Source organism: Calidris pugnax, unplaced genomic scaffold, assembly GCF_001431845.1.
Source record: "Calidris pugnax isolate Ruff unplaced genomic scaffold, ASM143184v1 scaffold15, whole genome shotgun sequence".
Lineage (NCBI taxonomy): Eukaryota > Metazoa > Chordata > Aves > Charadriiformes > Scolopacidae > Calidris > Calidris pugnax.
In genome coordinates this window covers 4,442,159-4,463,697 of record NW_015090774.1, presented here as the reverse complement: position 1 = coordinate 4,463,697, position 21,539 = coordinate 4,442,159, and the positions used below count along the sequence as shown (strand labels likewise).

Sequence of the window (21,539 nt, the reverse complement as noted above, 5' to 3'; positions counted from 1 at the left end):
AGTGCGCAGGCGCGGCCTGGCCGGGGGCGGTCGCGGGGAGTGGAGGGCGCGGAGGGGGGTCGTGGGCCTGTGCTGCTGCCGCCGCCGATATGCTGCTGTGTCGCTGCCCGTCCTCCAGCCGAGGTAACGCGGCGGCTCGCCCCGGGGGCGGCTGGGCGTCCCGAGGGGACGGTGCTGGGGCCGGGGCGGCCGCCACTTGGCGGGGCGGGGACGGGACGGGCCGGGCCGGGCCGGTGGGTGGCGCGGCGCCGAGGGAGAGCAAAGGTCGCGGCTGGGGCGCGCCCGGGCGGCAGCGGGGTCGGGACAGGGACCGGGGAGGATGATCCTGTGGGCAAAGTGGGGGGTCCCGTGTGCGAGGGCCATGCCCCGCAGTGGGTGTCAGCGGCGGCGCCGCCACGGCCCCCCCAAGTCCAGCCCAGCGGCCTCCGTCCCTGCGCCTGAAGGTGCTCCCGGCGGGGGCGGAGCGGCGGCAGCGCCGGACGGGTCCCAGCCGCGGTCTGGCGGCGCGTCTCACCGGCCTGGCACGGCGAGCACCGAAAATGTAATGTTTTTCGGAGTGGTGCTGGGTGTCACCCCTTCCAAAGGGTGAAAATAAAGCGATTGTACCCGTGCCCTCGCTGGCGAAGCGATGGCAGGGCGAGCGGCTGTTAAGGAGCTGCAGAAGAGTAAAGTTTCTTAAATCTTGCTTGCTTTGTGCAAACGTTTAACTCCAGGGCACCGAGCTGGCTCTCAGCAGCCTGGTGGCACAAGCTCAGTTTCCTCTCTGTGAAGAACATACCTGTCCAGAGCTCGGACCTACCTTTGTCATTACTGGGTATATTCTGAGCTGAATATCACTTCCTCTGTGTGTGTCTGAGCTAATTGGCATTTTTAAACTATACCGTGTAACTCATAGTACCGTCAGGTCTGCTCAAATAAAAATATCTCAAAAATTAAGTTTGGGTGCTATGTTTTAATGTAGATGTATAGGTGTAGCTGTTATTATGCTTATAAGGTATATTACTGGTTCTCAAATCCTGTCTCGTTGCAGATAAATGATAATTAAGAGTCATGAGATGGTATGAGAATAGCTTTTATGTTATGTCTGTTAAATACAAAACTCCTGCTAAGAAACCAACGTAGATAATACTTATTATCTTGCACATAGAGACCAGTACCCTGACTGTCACTGTGAGGAGTTATAGTGGAGGGTGTTTGTGCTGGCCTTGCCAATCACTATTCTCAATAAAACATTTCAGTCCTAGAGTGTTGGTGATTTTAAATATGAGTCTTGCAGAAATACTCTGTTTTAAATACAGTATTCTCCTCCTTCATCCCTGAAATTAGACAAAGGGAATCCTTAAAGAAAGGAAAGATACCTGTCATGGTGCATTAGTTGACAGACCTTTTAACTATAACTAGTTTTGGTGCTAAACATACTAGTTTTCCGAGTATAAATCACACACATCTTCATATTTTTTTTGTGAAAGAGGAAAATTAGAACACGGATGTGACATGTAATAGCCCTTTTGAAGAGTCTTATTTTTATAATTTAAAAATTCCATTTGGTCCATTTGCTTAAAAAGAAATTCTAATTCGTTCTTGCAACAATGTATCTGCACCAAAGGTAGAGATTCACTGTATCTCCTCTTCCCAGCTTTGACTAATGTATACTTGGTTTTGAGTCTGAGCTTTTGTAGTGGACCATGACATTTACTTTAGATGAACTGTCTATTGTCAGTAGCCCAAATTGTGCCTCAAAATGTGTTGAGGTGTCAGAAGGGATGAACTTGCATGTCCCATCTCTATGTTGTTCAGTAACTTTAAGTGAAGTCTGAACTAAATCTTTTGAAGTTCGAAGTGAAATGGGAATTTAAAATGTGTTTCACCTGTGTATACATGTTATCCTATGTCAGCTGTCACAGGTGGGTGGTATTATGTGAAGAATGCTACAGGGCAAGGCCTTTACTCCTTTTTTTTTTTTTTTTTTTTTTTTTTCTGGTATAAAATTATACAGCAATTCCTAACTTGAAAATTTAAAAACTGTGTTTATAGTTCCTCATATTGACATCACCTGGTAGCCTTGGGGGGGGGGAGCTGTCAAATGTATTGTGCCACTCATGTCTCTGAAAAGTCAGAGACAAAAATTTGGAAAATTACTCATTTGACAAATTTGTTTCTTGTTTTTGCAGTACGTCAGTGCTTTCATGCCCTAAAGTTGATAAAGAGAGACCGCCTTCCATCGCTGCATATTGCAAGATGTGCATCTGCTGCCGCTGTGCCTCGCATAACCACGCATTATACAATTCACCCTCGGGACAAAGACAAACGATGGGAAGGTAAGTGAAAAAATGTATACTTTCAATGTTTCTTTAAAACTGAGCAATAATAACAATAAAGACACTGAAATGTGTTGCTGTTTTTTTCTTTTTACAGAAGTTCTGTACTCTTAAATACAATACTAATATTCCAAATCAAATGTTGTGGTTGCTATCTCACAATGAGTGTCTTTAGTGCTGTATAACGGGATCAGATTTAACTTGATCCTAGTTATTTAAAGAAAATTTATAAGCAGCTTTTGCTTTAGTGACTATCACAACAAGATTTAATTGTGTCAGGTATGTATCTGTTGGATTTTCTTAGTTCTTACCATGAGAGTTTGTGAGAAAATAAGATTAATATATATCTCTGGGAACCCCAGTCTCTACATTCAGCAATTTTAATGGCTTCAATTCTAGAAAAGACACTGATAATCAGTGTGAAATAAAGTCACATGATATGACTGAGCATCTTCTTTTCTTTTCTTTCTCTCTTACATACAGTTTCACTGAGTGTCTTTGATAGAGCTAGCCAACTTAAGTTTAATGTTCTAAGATGATGCTTACTTACGGTACATAGAGACCAAGTATATGTTTTTATAGTATATCTCCTTACAACTTTAAAAGAGCTAATTTTACGTTGTCATACTAATGTCTTTCTGCAATCTTCCACGTAGGGATTCTGTTGAATATTTAGCCTTTTTTTATGCAAAGTAGTGCTTCTGGGATACCCAGTAGCCTGTATCGCAGAATAAGGTTTAGTGAGAGAGAGGCTGGGGGAAATTGGACATTGGTTTATCTTACTTTTTTTTGGTTTATGTTTTTCATTGGTTTATGTTTTTTTTCTATTAAAGGGGTAAACATGGAAAGATTTGCAGAGGAAGCTGATGTGGTCGTTGTTGGAGGAGGCCCTGCGGGTCTTTCAGCAGCGATTCGACTCAAACAGTTAGCTGCTGAGCACAGCAAAGAAATACGTGTTTGTCTGGTGGAAAAGGCTTCTCAGATTGGTGCACATACACTCTCTGGTGCTTGTCTTGAGCCAAGGTCCTTAGAAGAGCTCTTTCCAGACTGGAAAGAACGGGGGGTATGTATGAGCAAATAAATGCTGCAGTTAATCATAGTTTGTAATGAACTCTCTATCTGACTCATTCTGGTACAACTTAGTACCGTTTTAAAATGTGTTGATCTGTCAAAACAACAAAAAACCCTACCTCCTTTTTAGTTTTTGTCCTAATTTGACAATGCTGAAGTTTTAGGTCTACCCAGGTTTGCTGTGGCCTCTGCTCTTTTCCATAGTGTCCTTACTGCAGATGTGCGGGGTGCCTGGTGCCTGCCGGGATGCGCTGCTGGTTGTGCAGAGTCCAGCTCCCGTGCACAGGCAATAAGGTGGTCGATTCTCAGCAATGCCAGACTTGGGGCTTCTGTACAATATTTTTTTCATAGTCTGAGGAAAAGGTGCAGAGTACGCTGTTTTCTGTGCGCACATAGTGGTGTAACAGAGGCCTGAGATGCTTCTAGGACAGAGAATAGCAAGACACGAGCTGTCATCTCTGCCAGAAGAGCCATCTGACTTGCAGCTTGCTGTCACCTGGGAGCTGCAAGTGCGCCGTTGACTAGTTGTTACCAGGATAAATATGCATGTTGAGCTACCTGCTTTAGAAAGGTCTAGAATACTGATGTAGTACAAACTATAGAAGTGATTTGTAAGGCTCTGTTCCTATTTTTTTTATCTCAATAGTTGTGTTGATTCTTGCCTAATGACTGCCACATAAAGTACTTACGATACTTTCCTATAGAAGTGCTTTATTAAACCTTCAATGGACTGCTGGTTTGATAGTTTTATTTTGTTTGTTGCTGGTTTTGTTGGATTGGCAAGAAAAACATAACTTTTTGTACTGTTTCTATTTTCTTTTTTTATGTAGGCTCCGCTTAATACTCCTGTAACTGAAGACAAGTTTGGAATTTTAACAAAGAAATCTAGAATTCCAGTGCCAATTCTTCCAGGTAACGTTTGGTGAAGTGGTAAAAGATCATCTTTCTCTGTGTCTTTTTCAACTTTTCCATGAATGAAACAATTGATTTGATTCAATGTGGTATAGCAAGTGTATGGAGAACATAGTTGCTTCCAGTGTTAGATGATGGCTATAATAATGTATGACATGATTGTGAAGACAGAAGTTGTAGAAGAAGATATGACATCTGATGTATACAACTGTTGTTATTTTGCTTAGTGTTCTGCTTCTTATGTGTGTGTGTCTTTTTTGCTTAGGACTTCCAATGGTTAATCATGGAAATTACATTGTCCGTCTGGGCCACTTTGTGAGTTGGCTCGGCGAACAAGCAGAAGCTTTGGGTGTTGAAATTTATCCAGGCTATGCAGCAGCTGAGGTAATAATCACATCAATGTGTATATGAGGAGCTTTTTTTGACCCCCCCATTCACTCAACTCCCAGTTTATTTGTACATTCACAACATTCCTCTTAAAAGAAGCCTATTGTGGAAACTGTTTCATTGTCTAAGTTCCCTGGCCCAGATCCAGCAAAGTGAAAGTGACTAATATGCTAATAAATACGTAATTTTCAAGTTTGACCATTAAAGACATAGTGCTTAGAAGTTCTGTATCAAAACTTTTTATGAATGGATTCAGATGACAGATCATTCAAACGTTTCATTTGTTTGTTTAAATATTTCCAAAGGTTCTTTTTCATGAAGATGGTAGCGTGAAAGGGATAGCAACTAATGACGTAGGCATCCAGAAGGATGGAGCACCTAAAGTAAGTAGCTGTCTTCCCCATAACTAGAGGTCTAATTATGGAAATTGTGGTATATCTGCTTCTACTGCTATCAGTAGTCTTGCTGCAGCCTGAGAAAATGTACCTGTCTTCCCTCTCTGTATAAAAAATGTGAACGCTCTGGTCTCAAAACATTGTGAACTTCTTCTAAGATCACTAGAAAAAACCTTTGCAGGAAGGAGGTTTGGTTGAGGGTGACTTAAGGAAATATTGCAAGGGTGCTTTGGCATATGTAAAATCTGGAAACAAAGGAAAGGATTACAGGAACTCCTAGAAAAAAGGTGTGAAGGTGAAATAGGAAGCTGTTGTCCAGCTGGTAACTGGCAACATGCAAGAAGTGTGCTTCTGGCTGATCTGTTTTCTTTGATATTTACAACTGCAGTCACATTTGTTGACAGTCTGTCTACCTTGCTGGGACAAGTTACACATTGAATCTTTGTACCTTTTTGCTGTTTGGTCACATTTCTGTGTCCAGAAGGTGATTCTCTGCCCTAAGTGTCGGACTTTGGCTGATCTTTAGTGGAATGTAGAACTTGTGGTAAGCGTGTTGCTTCCCTGTGCAATATGTGTGGAGAATTTGGCACCTCAGAATAACTCAGAGCAACTTTCACAGGGAATTATTTGGCTACATAAGTTATGGGTGCAAGTTTTTTCTTAAGATTTACTTTCTTTTATAAGGTTTCTTACTAGTTACGTAGAGTTTTGAAGAGGTATTTACTTTCATATGAAAGCGTGGGCTTTTTTTCCCTTCAAGGCAGGGGATGAGAAGGGAAGATTCATTCTTGTTCTGAGAGAATATAGTCAATGGAGGAGGAAGTGATGGCAAGGAAAAGTAATATATTTACAATACAGACAGTGTTGTCTGTGCCTCGTAGGGGACACGCAGGCTCCTGTTTTCAGATATGCATTTTCTCCAGTAGGAGGCGCAAGTCACGCGTACAATGTGGCACAGTAATGAAGATTAATTGGGGGTTTGGGTTGGTTTTGTTTTAAAGTGGGAAGGAACTAGGTTTGGTTTTGTTTGGTTTTTTTTTTAAGCATCCTCAAAACCTAGATATATTTTTATTTCATTTATTCTGGAAGAATGTGTCTATTGCCTTCTATAACGTACATAATTAGTGTGCCACTACTGCAAACTTTTTGAGTATTCAAACTTTTTAACAGTCAGTTAGGTCAGCTGATAAAACCTCCAGAATATAAAAGTTCAGGTAAATAAACATAGTTTGTGTAACCTTCAATGCAAGAATATCTTCATTGTGTTTGTACAGAGCTTAATCAAATAGAGTGTGGTTAATGAATAGATTTTCACCTTGCAGTCAGCACCAATCAAACGAAAACGTCAATGGTAAAATTCTGTAGTAAAAAGTTGCCCGTTGATTCTTGTGTAGACGCTGGAGAAGGATGTTAACGGTGAAAAACAACTTTGTCACATTGCTGAAACTTTTCAAATTAATGAATTTCTGACATTTACAGCATGGAGTTGTAGTAACTGATTTATTTTTATATGAATCTACTTCAAATTAGACAGTATGTATTTTTAATCCTTAGATCAAGTAATAAGTTGTCCCTGTAGGTCTCTTAGTAATTTGTAAGATTAATTTTCATGTTGACAATTAGAAATTGGCAAAATCTTTTAACTCCTATTTAAAGATAATTCCCGACTAGAGCATTTTTATTTGTTAGCCTTTTTCAGAGGTTTCCAACCACTGAGTTAAAAGATTTCACCTGAGAGACAATTTAAAGCCAAAGCAATAAGCTTCTCCTGGACATATGCTGGATTACCTTTGGATGGTTTTATTGGGTACTGCTGGATATCTTAATCCAAAACTGTTTTCATTACCTTTTTCTACATTAAACTTTATCTCAAATCAAGCATTTTCTTTTTTTTTTTCCCTGCAAGAATATGTATATTTAGAATCTTGCAAATACATTGCAACATTGCAAATATAGTCTAGTAGTACTCTCATCCAATGCACTTATATGTGCAGTTGATACGCTCATACATGAGTATGTTGGTTCCACTTATTCTCAATCTCATTGTTGGAATTTTTGATGAGAATTTTTTTTTTTATCATCATACTTAATGTTAGTTTAATTTTACTGTATGTTTTAACAAGTTAGATTGGTGTAATATTATAGTAACTTTATTCAGAGGTAGTGGGTTCTCTTGGGGGTGAGGATGATGCAGGTTTTTCTGATCTGGTGTGTCTGTCATATGGGGGGATGGGGGATGCACACAATATTTTACTGAATGTGACTTCATAAGCAAAAATTAGAGTGAAGTTGTAGGTTAAGATTCTTTGTCCTGTCAGGGTTCCTTTACACCACATGAACAAGCAGATGCAGTATCAATATCCTCTAATCTGGAAAAGATTCTCTTTTTCAGTAATGACTAGCAATTCACTGTAGTGCTGCTCTACTGGAATCCCCTTACAACGTTTGCCAGGGGTGCATCATGGTTGGGTGGAAAAGACAACTGGAACCATACCTTGCAATGGTTTGCAGGTTCTGGGCAGTGCCATAGAGTAGTGTAAAATCACTTTATTATCCCCCAGTTTCTTGCTATGAGTTTGGTGTGGCACAGATCTAAGTGCTGATGAAATGTTCTACTTTTGCAGGCTACCTTTGAAAGAGGCTTGGAACTCCATGCCAAAGTCACGGTCTTCGCTGAAGGTTGTCATGGGCATCTAGCCAAACAGCTGTACAAAAAATACAATCTAAGGGAGAAGTGTCAACCCCAGAGCTATGGCATTGGACTGAAAGAGGTATCAGCTGCGTAATTTTAACAATTAAGGAAAGTACTGTGAAGCTGTAAGGTAGTTTCTGTTTGCCTTCAAGCTGGTTTATGTAAGACATTAGAATGATAGATTTTGAGTTACGCTTTCAGACTTCAGAATCTTTGCTGTTCTGAAGCTGATCACAGAAGATGCTCCCTGAATGTTGTGACTGTTTTGTTTCAGCTACTGCTTCTCTTACATCTGTTATAACTAGTTACCCATGAGTTCACTCTGTTATCATCTTAGTTTGATTTTAATTTACATTCATTTCTGAAATTTGTTTTTAGTACTTTTACCAAATGAGAGAGGCATTCGTGCTGCCAAATTTTAAGGGGCTTTACTACCTGTGGAAGGGAGGACAGGCTTTCGATGGATTTTCTGTATATTCATAAGGCAGAGAGAGAGAGAAAGAAAATGGCAGTTCATGCTCTCTGGAACACCTTCTGGATGACCTTTTTTTTTTTTACCCCAAAATACCTTCACTGGTCTTATAAAAATAGGATAAGGATTGGTTTTCCTTTTTGAAATATTTTGTACTTGGAAAATACCATTAATGAAAAAGAGCTGTATTACTTATAATATGTTCAGAGTTTGACTATAGCATACTCTTTACTTACTACTTTAAGCATTTGCTTCCAGTTACAAAATATTTGTTAAATACTCAGTTTACACTTCTGCACAGACTAACCACTCTGTAAATGTTCCTATATATGACATAGTCTCAATTACAGTTTCTAATACCTGAGTTGTCATTAAAGCAGGGTTTTGCTGTAGAGTTCCTCTGCTTCCAGATGAGACTGGGTCTGCTTTAGCAAACAGTAAAGTCCAATAGGAATGGATCTGTGAAGAGGAATAGTTGGTGCTCATGAGCTGATATGCATACTGTGCACATTTCAGGGTTATTTTTACTTTGGACTAGCTTTGGTGTAGTCCCATGGACTGAATGTCCTTTCGTGACTGGAATGCTTTAGATGGGCTTCTGGAGCTTGTCTTACAGTTTAGTTTCCTGTGAAAGGCATCCAGTTCATGCCTTCCATGGCTGCTGTACGGTGTGCACCAAAGCACAGCAAGTGGGAGCAGTCAGGAGTCCCGCTCAGCAACGTGCTTCTTAATCAAAGCTGGAACATGAACGTAGATGTGCCCTCCGTGCTTGAGCTGATCTAAGGGTGCTCCACTGCCCTCTGTCATTAGACTGCACCTGGCACATAACTCCATGGTGAAGACATGTTTTGTGAAATGAGCAGGAAATTGAGTTGCTCGGGGAAACATGAAAGCGCTTCTGTGAATTCACCGTGGGTCACATGGGTACTGGAGATGTGTAGGAGAGAGCAGAGAGAGGACAGCCTGTTTGACAGCAAATGGTTGGATCAACTCAGACATATTGTTAGGACTTATATTGAAACACTTGTTGCAGTGATTCATATGAAAAAGTAAAGTTCTTAAAGAAAAGAGTAAGCATTGCATTCCTTAGGAGAGTTATCTATCAAAGTCACTAATATAAAGAAGTATCTATCAAAGTCAGTAATATGTGGTTGAATGAAAGTTTTGGGCATAATGCAGTCATGCTTTCTGATGCACAATATTTCAAGAAAGAGAAGTATTAGGAAATTCTTAAATGGTAATCCAAAACAGGTATTTCTACTTATTACCTGGTATTTTTGCTGTATGAATTTATGCATTGGTCATAGCAGTAAATTAACTTTCTTCTGTACTTAATATAATAAAAGGCAAACACACAATTATTGAAAGGCCATTACTTTGCAATAGAAAGTAAATTTTTTTCTGATCTTCATTTCAGTTATGGACTATAGATGAAAAGAAATGGAAACCAGGAAGAGTAGAACATACTGTAGGCTGGCCTTTAGACAGACATACATATGGAGGATCTTTCCTTTACCATTTAAATGAGGGTGAACCTTTGGTTGCTCTTGGATTTGTGGTAAGTGAAGTTGGTTTTTTCATGCTTGTTGGTTGTTCTTTGGCCTTCATATTTATGTGATTTCTTTTCTCTGTTTTAATGTGAAGATGAAAACACAAGAATAGCAGCAGGCCAAATTTAGTATTTTCTCAGTCTTAAGTATGTTTACCCTCATATTAGGGAAGGTTAATTTGTCATATTGATCTGTCTTTAATCCAGTGTCTTTTATTAAAAACAAAATGGAAAACTTACATATACATCTTTTTGCAAACCAAACAAATTTTGGCAAAGTGAACACCACATGATTAATCAAAACTGTGCTCACAAAACTTTTGCAAGTTAGGAAATATCTAAATCCCATCTACTTTGTACAATTCGGTTTCCTCATTCGTGCGACAACCTTGGGTCCATATGGATTTTATGAGAGAAGCATATGAAGTGGAAGCACTCTGTGGTTCCACAAGCAGCATCCCTTCCATTTCTGAGATCTTCAGTTTGTTCTCATCATTCTTCACCCATATTTGACTGGCCCTCTTTAGCAGCTGTCTTTCTGAATCGGGCAGGCAGCTTCTTCCTTCTTACTGCCTCTTTATCAGAAGCGTTGAGATCACTAGAGAGAAACTGTGTTGTTCTGCCAGCCACTGATGCAAGGAGCAAAAGTAGAGAATGTTTTTCTAGCACCTGCAGTCCTAAATAAAGTGTGTACTATTTATTCTGTGCATGTGCTTTACACAGAAAAGTTGTAAGAGTCAGGGACACAATCTGGACTTTTAGCAGGGTGGGACTGAGATGACTCTTTGGGCTTCTAGATTTCAGAAGGATTCCAGAGTGTGTGTGGTGAAAGCTCTATTTTTGTTTAGCTGTTCTGTAAGAAAAATTAAGAAAACTTGTTAGGTTTTCTCAGACATGCATACCTGTCCTGTGCAGATTTCCAATATTGGAATTAATAAGTACGGACAGTAGACATTCAAATTCTGTTTTTAGAAGTGCAGAGGACTTTGATTCTTACAGAGGATGGAAGTCAGTAATGTTTATGTTATCTCCAGTTTAGATAGGAGAAAATCAACTTTTTTGTCTTTGAACTTTACACCCATGTCAGTCTGAGCTGATTTTTGTAGTAGGGTTACCTTGCACTTGTTTTGAATATTGTTCATTATCCAGCAAAGGTAGTAGATGCCAGCAGTGGTCAAAAAGCAGCGAGCTGTCAGAGAAATCAAGGTACTGTTTGTTGTTGACTCATGATTTATTTTGTTATTTGTCTCAAAGTTTACAGGAACCAGAAATAACCCTTTTCTCAAAAGAGAAAATTGGGCAATCTAGGTCCTTTTAAGAATATTTTAAAGATGGGAAATGCCGAATATATCTTTCAGCAAATTCTCAAATAAAATAAGAATCCTAGGCATCCAGCCATTTGGCAAGGTCGTTTTCCCCCAGTTTCTGCTTTCTTCATTGCTCCCCTGTGCTTTACTACAATGGCTCACCTAATTGGAAATGGTAATTCACTCTGCTAAACGATGTGAAGAACTGTTTAAAATACACAACCGCAAGGACATAACTATCTAGAAATAATTGTTTACCTCTTTTTCCAGCTTTTCTAGGGCAAAGAGGTTTTGAAACACAAATTTAAAACAAATTTTCTTGCTTATCGTGCCCATTAAACCATACTTAATTTAATTTCACTATTTTATTTCAAAGACAGATGGAAGATGGTTACAATGCAATTGAATGTTTTCCATGCTTCAGGTTCCAGGTAGGGCAGAGAAGAGTATTATGGCAGCAAATTCTCAGATTTGCTTCTACTATACTGTTAATAGAATGTAATTTTGGCAGTAGTTTCTCCAAGTAGAAAGATCCTGAGATTGGTTGAGTATAAAGTAGATTTAAAGAGCTGATGTGGTAATATGTGATTGTTTTCTTTGCAAACTTTTGTTGAAATTCCTTACTTTTATTTTCAGTAATGTTGCAACTTTTTTTTTGTTTTTAAAGGTTGGTTTAGATTATCAAAATCCCTATTTGAATCCATTTAGGGAGTTTCAGAGGTGGAAGCACCATCCTAGCGTACAGCCTACTTTGGAAGGTGGAACAAGGATTGCCTATGGTGCCAGAGCATTGAATGAAGGTGGTTTCCAGGTAACCTTTTCATGAAGATTTTTGTTTTGAGCTCTCTAGAGCCATGTTTTTAGTGCTGTAGGTTCAAGTTGCATGTTGTTGGGAAACAACTGAACTATAGCAAAGATGAATAAAGCCAGAAGTTTTGCTGGACAGAAAATCCTTGTTATCTTGCTGGATACTGGCTGCTGAGATTTGCTAGACTTAGACTCTGTCATACTAAAAACCTAGTCACTTTACTTTCTAAATGAAATATGAAGTAGAGTTCATATTGCAATCAAATGTGTCCAGCAAAGAAGGTACAGATAATTCTTTGTTGTGCCTGGAACCTTGGGGAAGAGAAGGTAGGACCACTCAAAGGGCTTTATTTGTGGGTTACTTAAAACTAGCTTGAGCGTTCATGATCCAGAGCCTGCACGTGGGGCCATTCCACTCTCCTCTTTGACTACTTTGTCTGTCTTTTTTGAACCTCTTCTTCAGGGTTTACGTGATTTTGTGCAGCTTTGGAATACAAATAGAATTTCAGCAGCAGCAATACTCTTGTCACAGTCCTGTGGAGTTAAGCTTTGACACCAGTGTGTGTGCCTGGGAAAAAGTCATGTAGGTTCATGAAGCAGCTTCGTGGTTATGCATGTGATACACCTTTATTCAGTCTGCAGGTTGATTACTTTGACCACTCTCAAGTGGAAATATGTCATTCATATCATGTTATAACACACCTGTGTTACTAGCTTATTTCAGAAGCCATTGTCAGTCCATTATTAATTCAGATAAGATACAAAATGCCAAGATGTTTTAATCTAGATTTTACATAAGAGGGGCTTCTCTTTCCACCCTGTGCACTGGTTGCTCTATCACAGATAGTCATTGTTGAATTTCTGGCTTTGATGAAGCAGCCAGATTGTGATTTCAGTTGCATACTCCTTATTCTGCTCGAAACATATGGCTGAAAGAACATGGTATTTTTTAAGTCACTTACAGATGTTGTTTGTGCTAAGTTACACAGACAGTAGGACTACAACTCTTGGGCATCTCTGCCTAGTCTTTGGAATTCTTTGCTGGACTTAAAACATGTCACTTAGTTTGCACTGTTCCTAATATAAAACCATGAGGTTTGCTAGTTGTTGGGGGTTTTTCATTTCCTGTAGATAGAATTGTCTAGTTAATCATGAAGTCACACTTTTAAATGGCTTTTTTTAATACATGCTTTCAGTAAAAAAAAAGCTTTATTCATGAGTCACTTAGGAAGATTTAGCTCTTCTTTTGCATGTGTTGCTTTGATTAATAACTGTAGCAGTCTGACTCATTTGCATCACTGGAGTCCAGGAATATTTTCTTATGTAAGTAGTTCTGTAGCACCAGTTTTCATTTTGGTGACAGTATTGCATCAAATAGGTATATAAAAATTACCATCAATCTAATTTTTGTTGCCTGTTATAGATAACTTTATGACCAAGTTGCCCAAGGCCCGGCTGGATGGGGCTTTCAGCAACCTGGTCTAGTGGGAGGTGTCCCTGCCCATGACAGGGGAGCTGGAACTTGATGATCTTTAAAGTCCCTTTCAACCCAAACCATTCTGTGATTCTGTGTTCTTTAGTCTTTAACATACAGTGATGCCAAGTTGGTGAAAGAGAGAGCTCTTGGATGTTCCCCTGATTTCTTAGCTTTTTGGGATATGTGGAGGGAGGGTGCAGAGTTTAATAGACTACATCTACATAGTTAAAGATGTAAGAGCTTTGTGGGGAAAAAGAAAAAAGTGTTGCTGTTCTTGGGCAATGTATATTAAGAATATCAGGGGGAAAAAACCTTCACATCAATGACCCATGCAAGTGTCAAACACTAGACTCACTTAACAGATTTTCAACCCTGAGCTGAGCAAAGGGGAGGAGAATGTGGGGTTCCCTGTCCACAATGGGGGAGGACTCTGCAGGAAGCAGGAGTCTCTCCTTCTTCCCTCCTCCAAACCAGCCTCGTTCTGTCTGTCTGTTGCCAGGAGTGTGATGGTTTCTTCAGGTGCTCAAGGCTGAAAGGATTTCACCCTGTATCTCAGGGGCAGTGAGGGCTTGTGCCATGCTGGCATGATGTGTTCCTTCAGTTCAGTAAACTGACTGTGAAAACGGGCACCAAGTGCCACAGTGCTAATAATGAGAATTACTAACGAAGCTGCAGTATGTGTAACCTTTTGTGTTATATGACTAATGTAACATACTTTGACAGTATGTTGGTCACTAAGTACATATTAAGTGAAACAGTTGTTGCAGAAGAAAAATGCCTGATGACCATCTTCTTATGTAATTTGTAGAGTTAGTCAAGAAATATTTCTCTCATAGAATGGTTTGGGTTGGAAGGGACCTTAAAGGTCACCTAGTTTCAAGCCCCTGCCCTGGGCAGGGACACCTCCCACTAGACCAGGTCACTCAAAGCCCCATCCAGCCTGGCCTTGAGCACTTCCCCTCCAGGGAGGGGGCATCCACAACTTCACTGGGCAACCTGTTCCAGTGTCTCACCACCCTCACAGGAAAGAATTTCTTCCTAAGATCTAATCTAAATCTCCCTTCTTTCACTTTAAAACAGTTACCCGTTGTCCTATCACTATACTCCCTGATAAAGAGTCCTTCCCCATCTTTCCTGTAGGCCCCTTTCGGTACGGGAATGGGGCCTTCGCTTCTCCGGGCTGAACAACCCAACCTCTCTCAGCCTCTCTTCATAGGAGAGGTGCTCCAGCCCTCTGATCGTCTTTGTGGCCCTCCTCTGGACTTGCGCCAACAGGTCCATGTCCTTATGCCTATGTCAGTGCTCCATCATTGTCTAAAATCTTAATCTCATTGGATGAGGGTGAGAGTAACTGTCTTAATAGTTGAAGTATTCCATAGTTAGATATAGTCCATATATCCATAGCCATATAACATAGTATATTAATACCACAGATTGGATGTTTGCAGATCATCTGGCTGGCTTAGGTTTGTGACTTGACTGCCCTCCATGACATTGTGCTTCTTACAGAGGGAGTAAGACAACAATTTTTGCACCAAAAATGCACATGTTGGCTGCTGACTAACTCCTAAAACAAGTGAGACCTGGAGGGAGACGAGGGAGGATACTTTGTAGTTTGACAGAAAAGATTTGAGGAAAAAAGCACTGATAATAAACTTAGAGATGAGAAACATGTAACTTACTGAGTGGAAAATGGGAACACAAATATCTTTTTTTTTTTTTTTTTAATAAAGAATTAATTTAAACTTGGAGGAGGAAAACGGTACTGGTGGGTGACATTGTCACAGTCTTGTTGCAGACAAAGCAACTGGAGAGAGGATATAAGGAAAATGTCTTGTCATTATTTTATACTCAGCTGCAGTACAAAGGCTGTATTTGTATTTGCTTACTATGCAAAAAAAAATAGGGGAGTGACACTGGTGTATTTTTAGACAGTGCACATGCAGGTCTAAAAATGTAAAGACACTCAAGCTTCATGCCAGTTTCATTTCCAGAATGTTAATTTCACTTTAAAAAAAGCACAAACAACAACAAACCACCTTTTTTCCTGTTTCTTTTTCAGTCAATACCCAAACTCACCTTCCCAGGTGGATTATTAATTGGTTGCAGTCCTGGACTCATGAATGTTCCCAAGATCAAAGGGACACACACTGCAATGAAAAGTGGCATGTTGGCCTCAGAAGCCATCTTTAGCCAATTAATCAATGAAAATCTCCAATCAAAGACAATAGGTAAGACAGCACTTTGTCTGTAATTTATACTTTGCTTTGTAATTACCTTGTATTCAATTGGAACCACCAGCAGTTCAGGGGTAACTAAATGTATCTGAAGGAATTAGTTGGGAATGCAAATAAATCATGAAACGAATGTGGTGATTTAAAAAGATGTCTATTCTTTATTTACGATTTATATTGTTAAATGATTTAGGAAACAAATTAATGAAGTTTTGCTTAGTTATTCTTAAGTATTCATCCTACCACTAGAACAAAAATGTGTCTCTAACGAGCATCTGAAAAGTAAGCTTACACTTCTTCTATATATTGTTAAATGATTTAGGAAACAAATTAATGAAGTTTTGCTTAGTTATTCTTAAGTATTCATCCTACCACTAGAACAAAAATGTGTCTCTAACGAGCATCTGAAAAGTAAGCTTACACTTCTTCTATATGTAGAGAAGAATAGTATATGTTTTCTTCCTACAAATATGTTAAAAATTAGAACTTTGTGATTCAGAAAATGTTACTGAAAGACTGCAGAATCAGAGGGAAAACAATTAAAACCAACACATAAAGTGTAAGCAAAACAGTGTGAGATTTTTCGAGTTTGCTCTGCAGCGTTTTGTTAATTGCTATGAGACTTCTTTCCTTCAGTCCTCTTTTTCTGTCTTGAATTTTACAGTCTTCTCCATTTGAGACTACGTGTATTTCCCACTACATGTAATGCAAGCAAATTCTGCTAATCCCCAGATCCTGACCACATTGTCTTGGTTGTTCCTTTACATCTGTTAACAAAGTCTGTACAGAGAGGGAGAACCCAATTAGGATTTCACTCATTCTGGAGATGGACACGTGGTGGTTATTTTAGAAATCTCTCTAGTCCTGGGTTCAGTGCTAGGGAGCTCTCGTTCAGCTGAAACATGCAGTTCACGTTACCGCAGAGCGTTTGCTGAACAACTGAAACTTCAACTCGTGTGATGTGTTAAAATGCTTAGAACCACCTGAAACAATAAACGCTCTTACTGGGCAGCGTGCTGCTCTTGTTGGATCACAGACAGCTTTTATAAGCTGTTTCCAGTTTTGTCAAGACAGTAGAATATTACAGCCCAGTTCCCATCTCTGTGCATAGATAATGAACTTTTTTTCAGAGCCGTATGAGACAGAAAATACGGACTGAAGTATGGTGTCATGTGTAGACAAGGCTTAAAACTTGGTATTTAGAACATCTCTTCCTGTACAGTAGTAATAGAGAATGATAAAGGGGAAGCTCTCAGAAAATTTTCATTTGAAGAAACGTATTTTTTTTCTAAGATAATTGCTTGACTTTTAACTACACTGCAGTAGATGTGTCATGTGTGCAGTGTCTAGTCTTTGTAAAGAATACAATCAAAGAGTTTAAATCAGAAGTCTGTAGTCTAACAGATCTCATTAACTTGCTGATTACAAAGGGAGAAAACTTGTTCTCGAACACTGGCATCATCCACTGGGCCATAGTCAGTTACTGAGATCAGAATGCTTGTGGTTGTGTGACTTGTAAAGGTTTTGAACTTGACAACATTAAAATTACAAACCTGGCTGTTGGACCACAGGTGAACTCTCCTGGTCGATTCTTAGATTTCCTGAGGGAGTAGCTGGTTTCCCACAGGTGCCAATGTACCCACCTGGCCCGGTATCTTTATATTTTTCCAGGGTTTGAGGCAATTTAATGCTGCTCGTGGGTCATTTAATAGAAGCTACAAAGGAGCAGTAGGTAACTGCTGGTAACTGCCAACAAAACAGGTCTCTGCAAGGGGCTGAGATATGTTGTGTGGTGTGTTCCTACCTTGTTGTTCTGAAATTCTCATTTTGCTGCCTTCGTTGCTAACAGTTGCCTTTATTCAGCAATTGTTTTTTATTTCAAGGATAGTCTTTACGCACTGTAGGTACCTAACAAGTAATATACTGCCTTAGGACTTGACGTGCAAGAATATGAAGAGAACCTGAAAAAGTCCTGGGTCTGGAAAGAGCTGTATGCGGTCAGGAACATCCGCCCCTCCTGCCACAGCGTCCTGGGTGTCTACGGAGGGATGATCTACACAGGGATCTTTTACTGGATACTGAGAGGAATGGAACCGTGGACGTTAAAACATCCAGGTAATTTCATTACCTCCTCAAAGAAGATCCTAAATGTGTATGTCAGTCTTTTCTGGTCTTAGTTGAAGCTGGAGCACATCTGGTAAAGAGGCAAGGCCATATAGTGTAAAAAAGAAATTGGTGATAAGGCAGCAAAGCAGACCTTGTCCTGTTACCTGGCATCTACTGTAAATGAAGACATTAGAACACTGTTATACTTAGCATAGTTTTTCTGTCATGGAAAAAGCTACTTTTTACTACTTTATTCTGATAAAAGGGAAGTTAAAGTATCTTAATTAAATTGTTTGTGAATAACTGCAAATTAGAGTAATTCTATACTGAAACTTATTTATTAAAAATTTATTTAGGACCAGATTTTGCTCAGCTCAAGCCAGCCAAAGATTGCACGCCTATCGAATACCCGAAGCCTGATGGAAAAATCAGTTTTGATCTCCTGTCATCTGTGGCTTTAAGTGGTACAAACCATGAACACGACCAGCCTGCTCACTTAACTCTCAAAGATGACAGCGTCCCCGTGAGCAGGAATCTGGCTGTATTCGACGGACCAGAACAAAGATTCTGTCCAGCAGGTAGGTAATAAAAATGTGTGTCTGAGCTGGTTTTGCACAACTGAAGTCTTAGAAATTTAGGAGTCCACCTGGTCTACTGTTTACTTCAGGCATTCGATCCCATCTTCTGCCTAGAAGAGGGTTGAAGTGCAGGTCTTAAAATATATTCTGTTCAGTACTCTCTTGAATTTTATAGTCTTCTCCATTTGAGACTATGTGTATTTCCCACTACATGTAATGCAAGCAAATTCTGGTAATCCCCAGATCCTGACCACATTGTAGCGATTCATTTAAGTCTTGGTTGTTCCTTTACATCTGTTAACAAAGTCTGTACAGAGAGGGAGAACCCAATTAGGATTTCACTCATTCTGGAGATGGACACGTGGTGGTTATTTTAGAAATCTCTCTAGTCCTGGGTTCAGTGCTAGGGAGCTCTCGTTCAGCTGAAACATGCAGTTCACGTTACCGCAGAGCGTTTGCTGAACAACTGAAACTTCAACTCGTGTGATGTGTTAAAATGCTTAGAACCACCTGAAACAATAAACGCTCTTACTGGGCAGCGTGCTGCTCTTGTTGGATCACAGACAGCTTTTATAAGCTGTTTCCAGTTTTGTCAAGACAGTAGAATATTACAGCCCAGTTCCCATCTCTGTGCATAGATAATGAACTTTTTTTCAGAGCCGTATGAGACAGAAAATACGGACTGAAGTATGGTGTCATGTGTAGACAAGGCTTAAAACTTGGTATTTAGAACATCTCTTCCTGTACAGTAGTAATAGAGAATGATAAAGGGGAAGCTCTCAGAAAATTTTCATTTGAAGAAACGTATTTTTTTTCTAAGATAATTGCTTGACTTTTAACTACACTGCAGTAGATGTGTCATGTGTGCAGTGTCTAGTCTTTGTAAAGAATACAATCAAAGAGTTTAAATCAGGGAAGCTCTCAGAAAATTTTCATTTGAAGAAGCGTATTTTTTTCTAAGATAATTACTTGACTTTAACTACACTGCAGTAGATGTGTCATGCGTGCAATGTCTAGTATTTGTAAAGAATACGATCAAAGAGTTTAAATCAAAAGTCTGTAGTCTAACAGATCTCATTAACTTGCTGATTACAAAGGGAGAAAACTTGTTCTCGAACACTGGCATCATCCACTGGGCCATAGTCAGTTACTGAGATCAGAATGCTTGTGGTTGTGTGACTTGTAAAGGTTTTGAACTTGACAACATTAAAATTACAAACCTGGCTGTTGGACCACAGGTGAACTCTCCTGGTCGATTCTTAGATTTCCTGAGGGAGTAGCTGGTTTCCCACAGGTGCCAATGTACCCACCTGGCCCGGTATCTTTGTATTTTTCAAGGGTTTGAGGCAATTTAATGCTGCTTGTGGGTCATTTAATAGAAGCTACAAAGGAGCAGTAGGTAACTGCTGGTAGCTGCCAACAAAACAGGTCTCTGCAAGGGGCTGAGATATGTTGTGTGGTGTGTTCCTACCTTGTTGTTCTGAAATTCTCATTTTGCTGCCTTCGTTGCTAACAGTTGCCTTTATTCAGCAATTGTTTTTTATTTCAAGGATAGTCTTTACGCACTGTAGGTACCTAACAAGTAATGTACTGCCTTAGGACTTGACGTGCAAGAATATGAAGAGAACCTGAAAAAGTCCTGGGTCTGGAAAGAGCTGTATGCGGTCAGGAACATCCGCCCCTCCTGCCACAGCGTCCTGGGTGTCTACGGAGGGATGATCTACACAGGGATCTTTTACTGGATACTGAGAGGAATGGAACCGTGGACGTTAAAACATCCAGGTAATTTCATTACCTCCTCAAAGAAGATCCTAAATGTGTATGTCAGTCTTTTCTGGTCTTAGTTGAAGCTGGAGCACATCTGGTAAAGAGGCAAGGCCATATAGTGTAAAAAAGAAATTGGTGATAAGGCAGCAAAGCAGACCTTGTCCTGTTACCTGGCATCTACTGTAAATGAAGACATTAAAACACTGTTATACTTAGCATAGTTTTTCTGTCATGGAAAAAGCTACTTTTTACTACTTTATTCTGATAAAAGGGAAGTTAAAGTATCTTAATTAAATTGTTTGTGAATAACTGCAAATTAGAGTAATTCTATACTGAAACTTACTTATTAAAAATTTATTTAGGACCAGATTTTGCTCAGCTCAAGCCAGCCAAAGATTGCACGCCTATCGAATACCCGAAGCCTGATGGAAAAATCAGTTTTGATCTCCTGTCATCTGTGGCTTTAAGTGGTACAAACCATGAACACGACCAGCCTGCTCACTTAACCCTGAAAGATGACAGCGTCCCCGTGAGCAGGAATTTGGCTGTATTCGACGGACCGGAACAAAGATTCTGTCCAGCAGGTAGGTAATAAAAATGTGTGTCTGAGCTGGTTTTGCACAACTAAAGTCTTAGAAATTTAGGAGTAAAGATTCTGTCCAGCAGGTAGGTAATAAAAATGTGTGTCTGAGCTGGTTTTGCACAACTGAAGTCTTAGAAATTTAGGAGTCCACCTGGTCTACTGTTTACTTCAGGCATTCGATCCCATCTTCTGCCTAGAAGAGGGTTGAAGTGCAGGTCTTAAAATATATTCTGTTCAGTACTTTGATGACAAAATGGCTAGTAAGCCTGGAAGCAGGCAGTAAAATCACACTGGTAATATCCTGCCCTCGTTACACGCGCTGGGGAGTAGTTGAGCACACGTGCAGAGGGAAAAACTGTTCAGTGAAGTGATAGCTCTCTTTGCTCTTCGCAGGAGTTTATGAGTATATTCCTCTGGAATCAGGAGATGGATCAAGACTGCAGATAAATGCTCAGAACTGTGTCCACTGCAAAACCTGTGATATTAAAGACCCAAGTCAGAACATTAACTGGGTAGTGCCTGAAGGTGGAGGAGGACCAGCTTATAATGGGATGTAAACTGATGGGAAATTACTCAGTGACTTGTGATTGCCAACCAAAAAGTTGGGAGTATTTTATGCTGCATTGTCATTAAAGTACAGCACTGACTCGACTGTTAAAGAGTTTGAGGCTCATGTGCCATTCTGAATTGTAGGTATGACCGTTGCATTAAATGGAAAGTTGGTGCCTTCTGATTAAACCCTTGCCTTATTTAAATAGAACTTCTTTACAGGAGTTGTGTGGCAGGCAGAAGAAAGTTCTTCTGAGGACTGACAAAGGAACTTTGGATCCTGGATTTATTGCTGAAGTTCAGTGATAACATGAGCCATATCCAGAACTGTGGGT

The 21,539-nt window shown here is 39.8% G+C and overlaps 1 protein-coding gene across 1 annotated transcript; it reads left to right on the top strand.

Moving 5' to 3' along the window:
• The first annotated feature begins 9 nt into the window (after window positions 1-9).
• ETFDH (electron-transferring-flavoprotein dehydrogenase) lies at window positions 10-21,393 on the top strand. The gene is made up of 13 exons (XM_014943630.1): window positions 10-123; window positions 2,172-2,318; window positions 3,152-3,381; window positions 4,220-4,301; window positions 4,567-4,685; window positions 4,994-5,071; window positions 7,708-7,854; window positions 9,665-9,805; window positions 11,771-11,914; window positions 15,450-15,618; window positions 17,554-17,736; window positions 18,084-18,305; window positions 21,049-21,393. The coding sequence occupies exons 1-13, from the start codon at window positions 90-92 to the stop codon at window positions 21,210-21,212; spliced, it is 1,860 nt and encodes a 619-aa protein (XP_014799116.1). The 5' UTR covers window positions 10-89; the 3' UTR covers window positions 21,213-21,393.
• The last annotated feature ends 146 nt before the right edge of the window (window positions 21,394-21,539 follow it).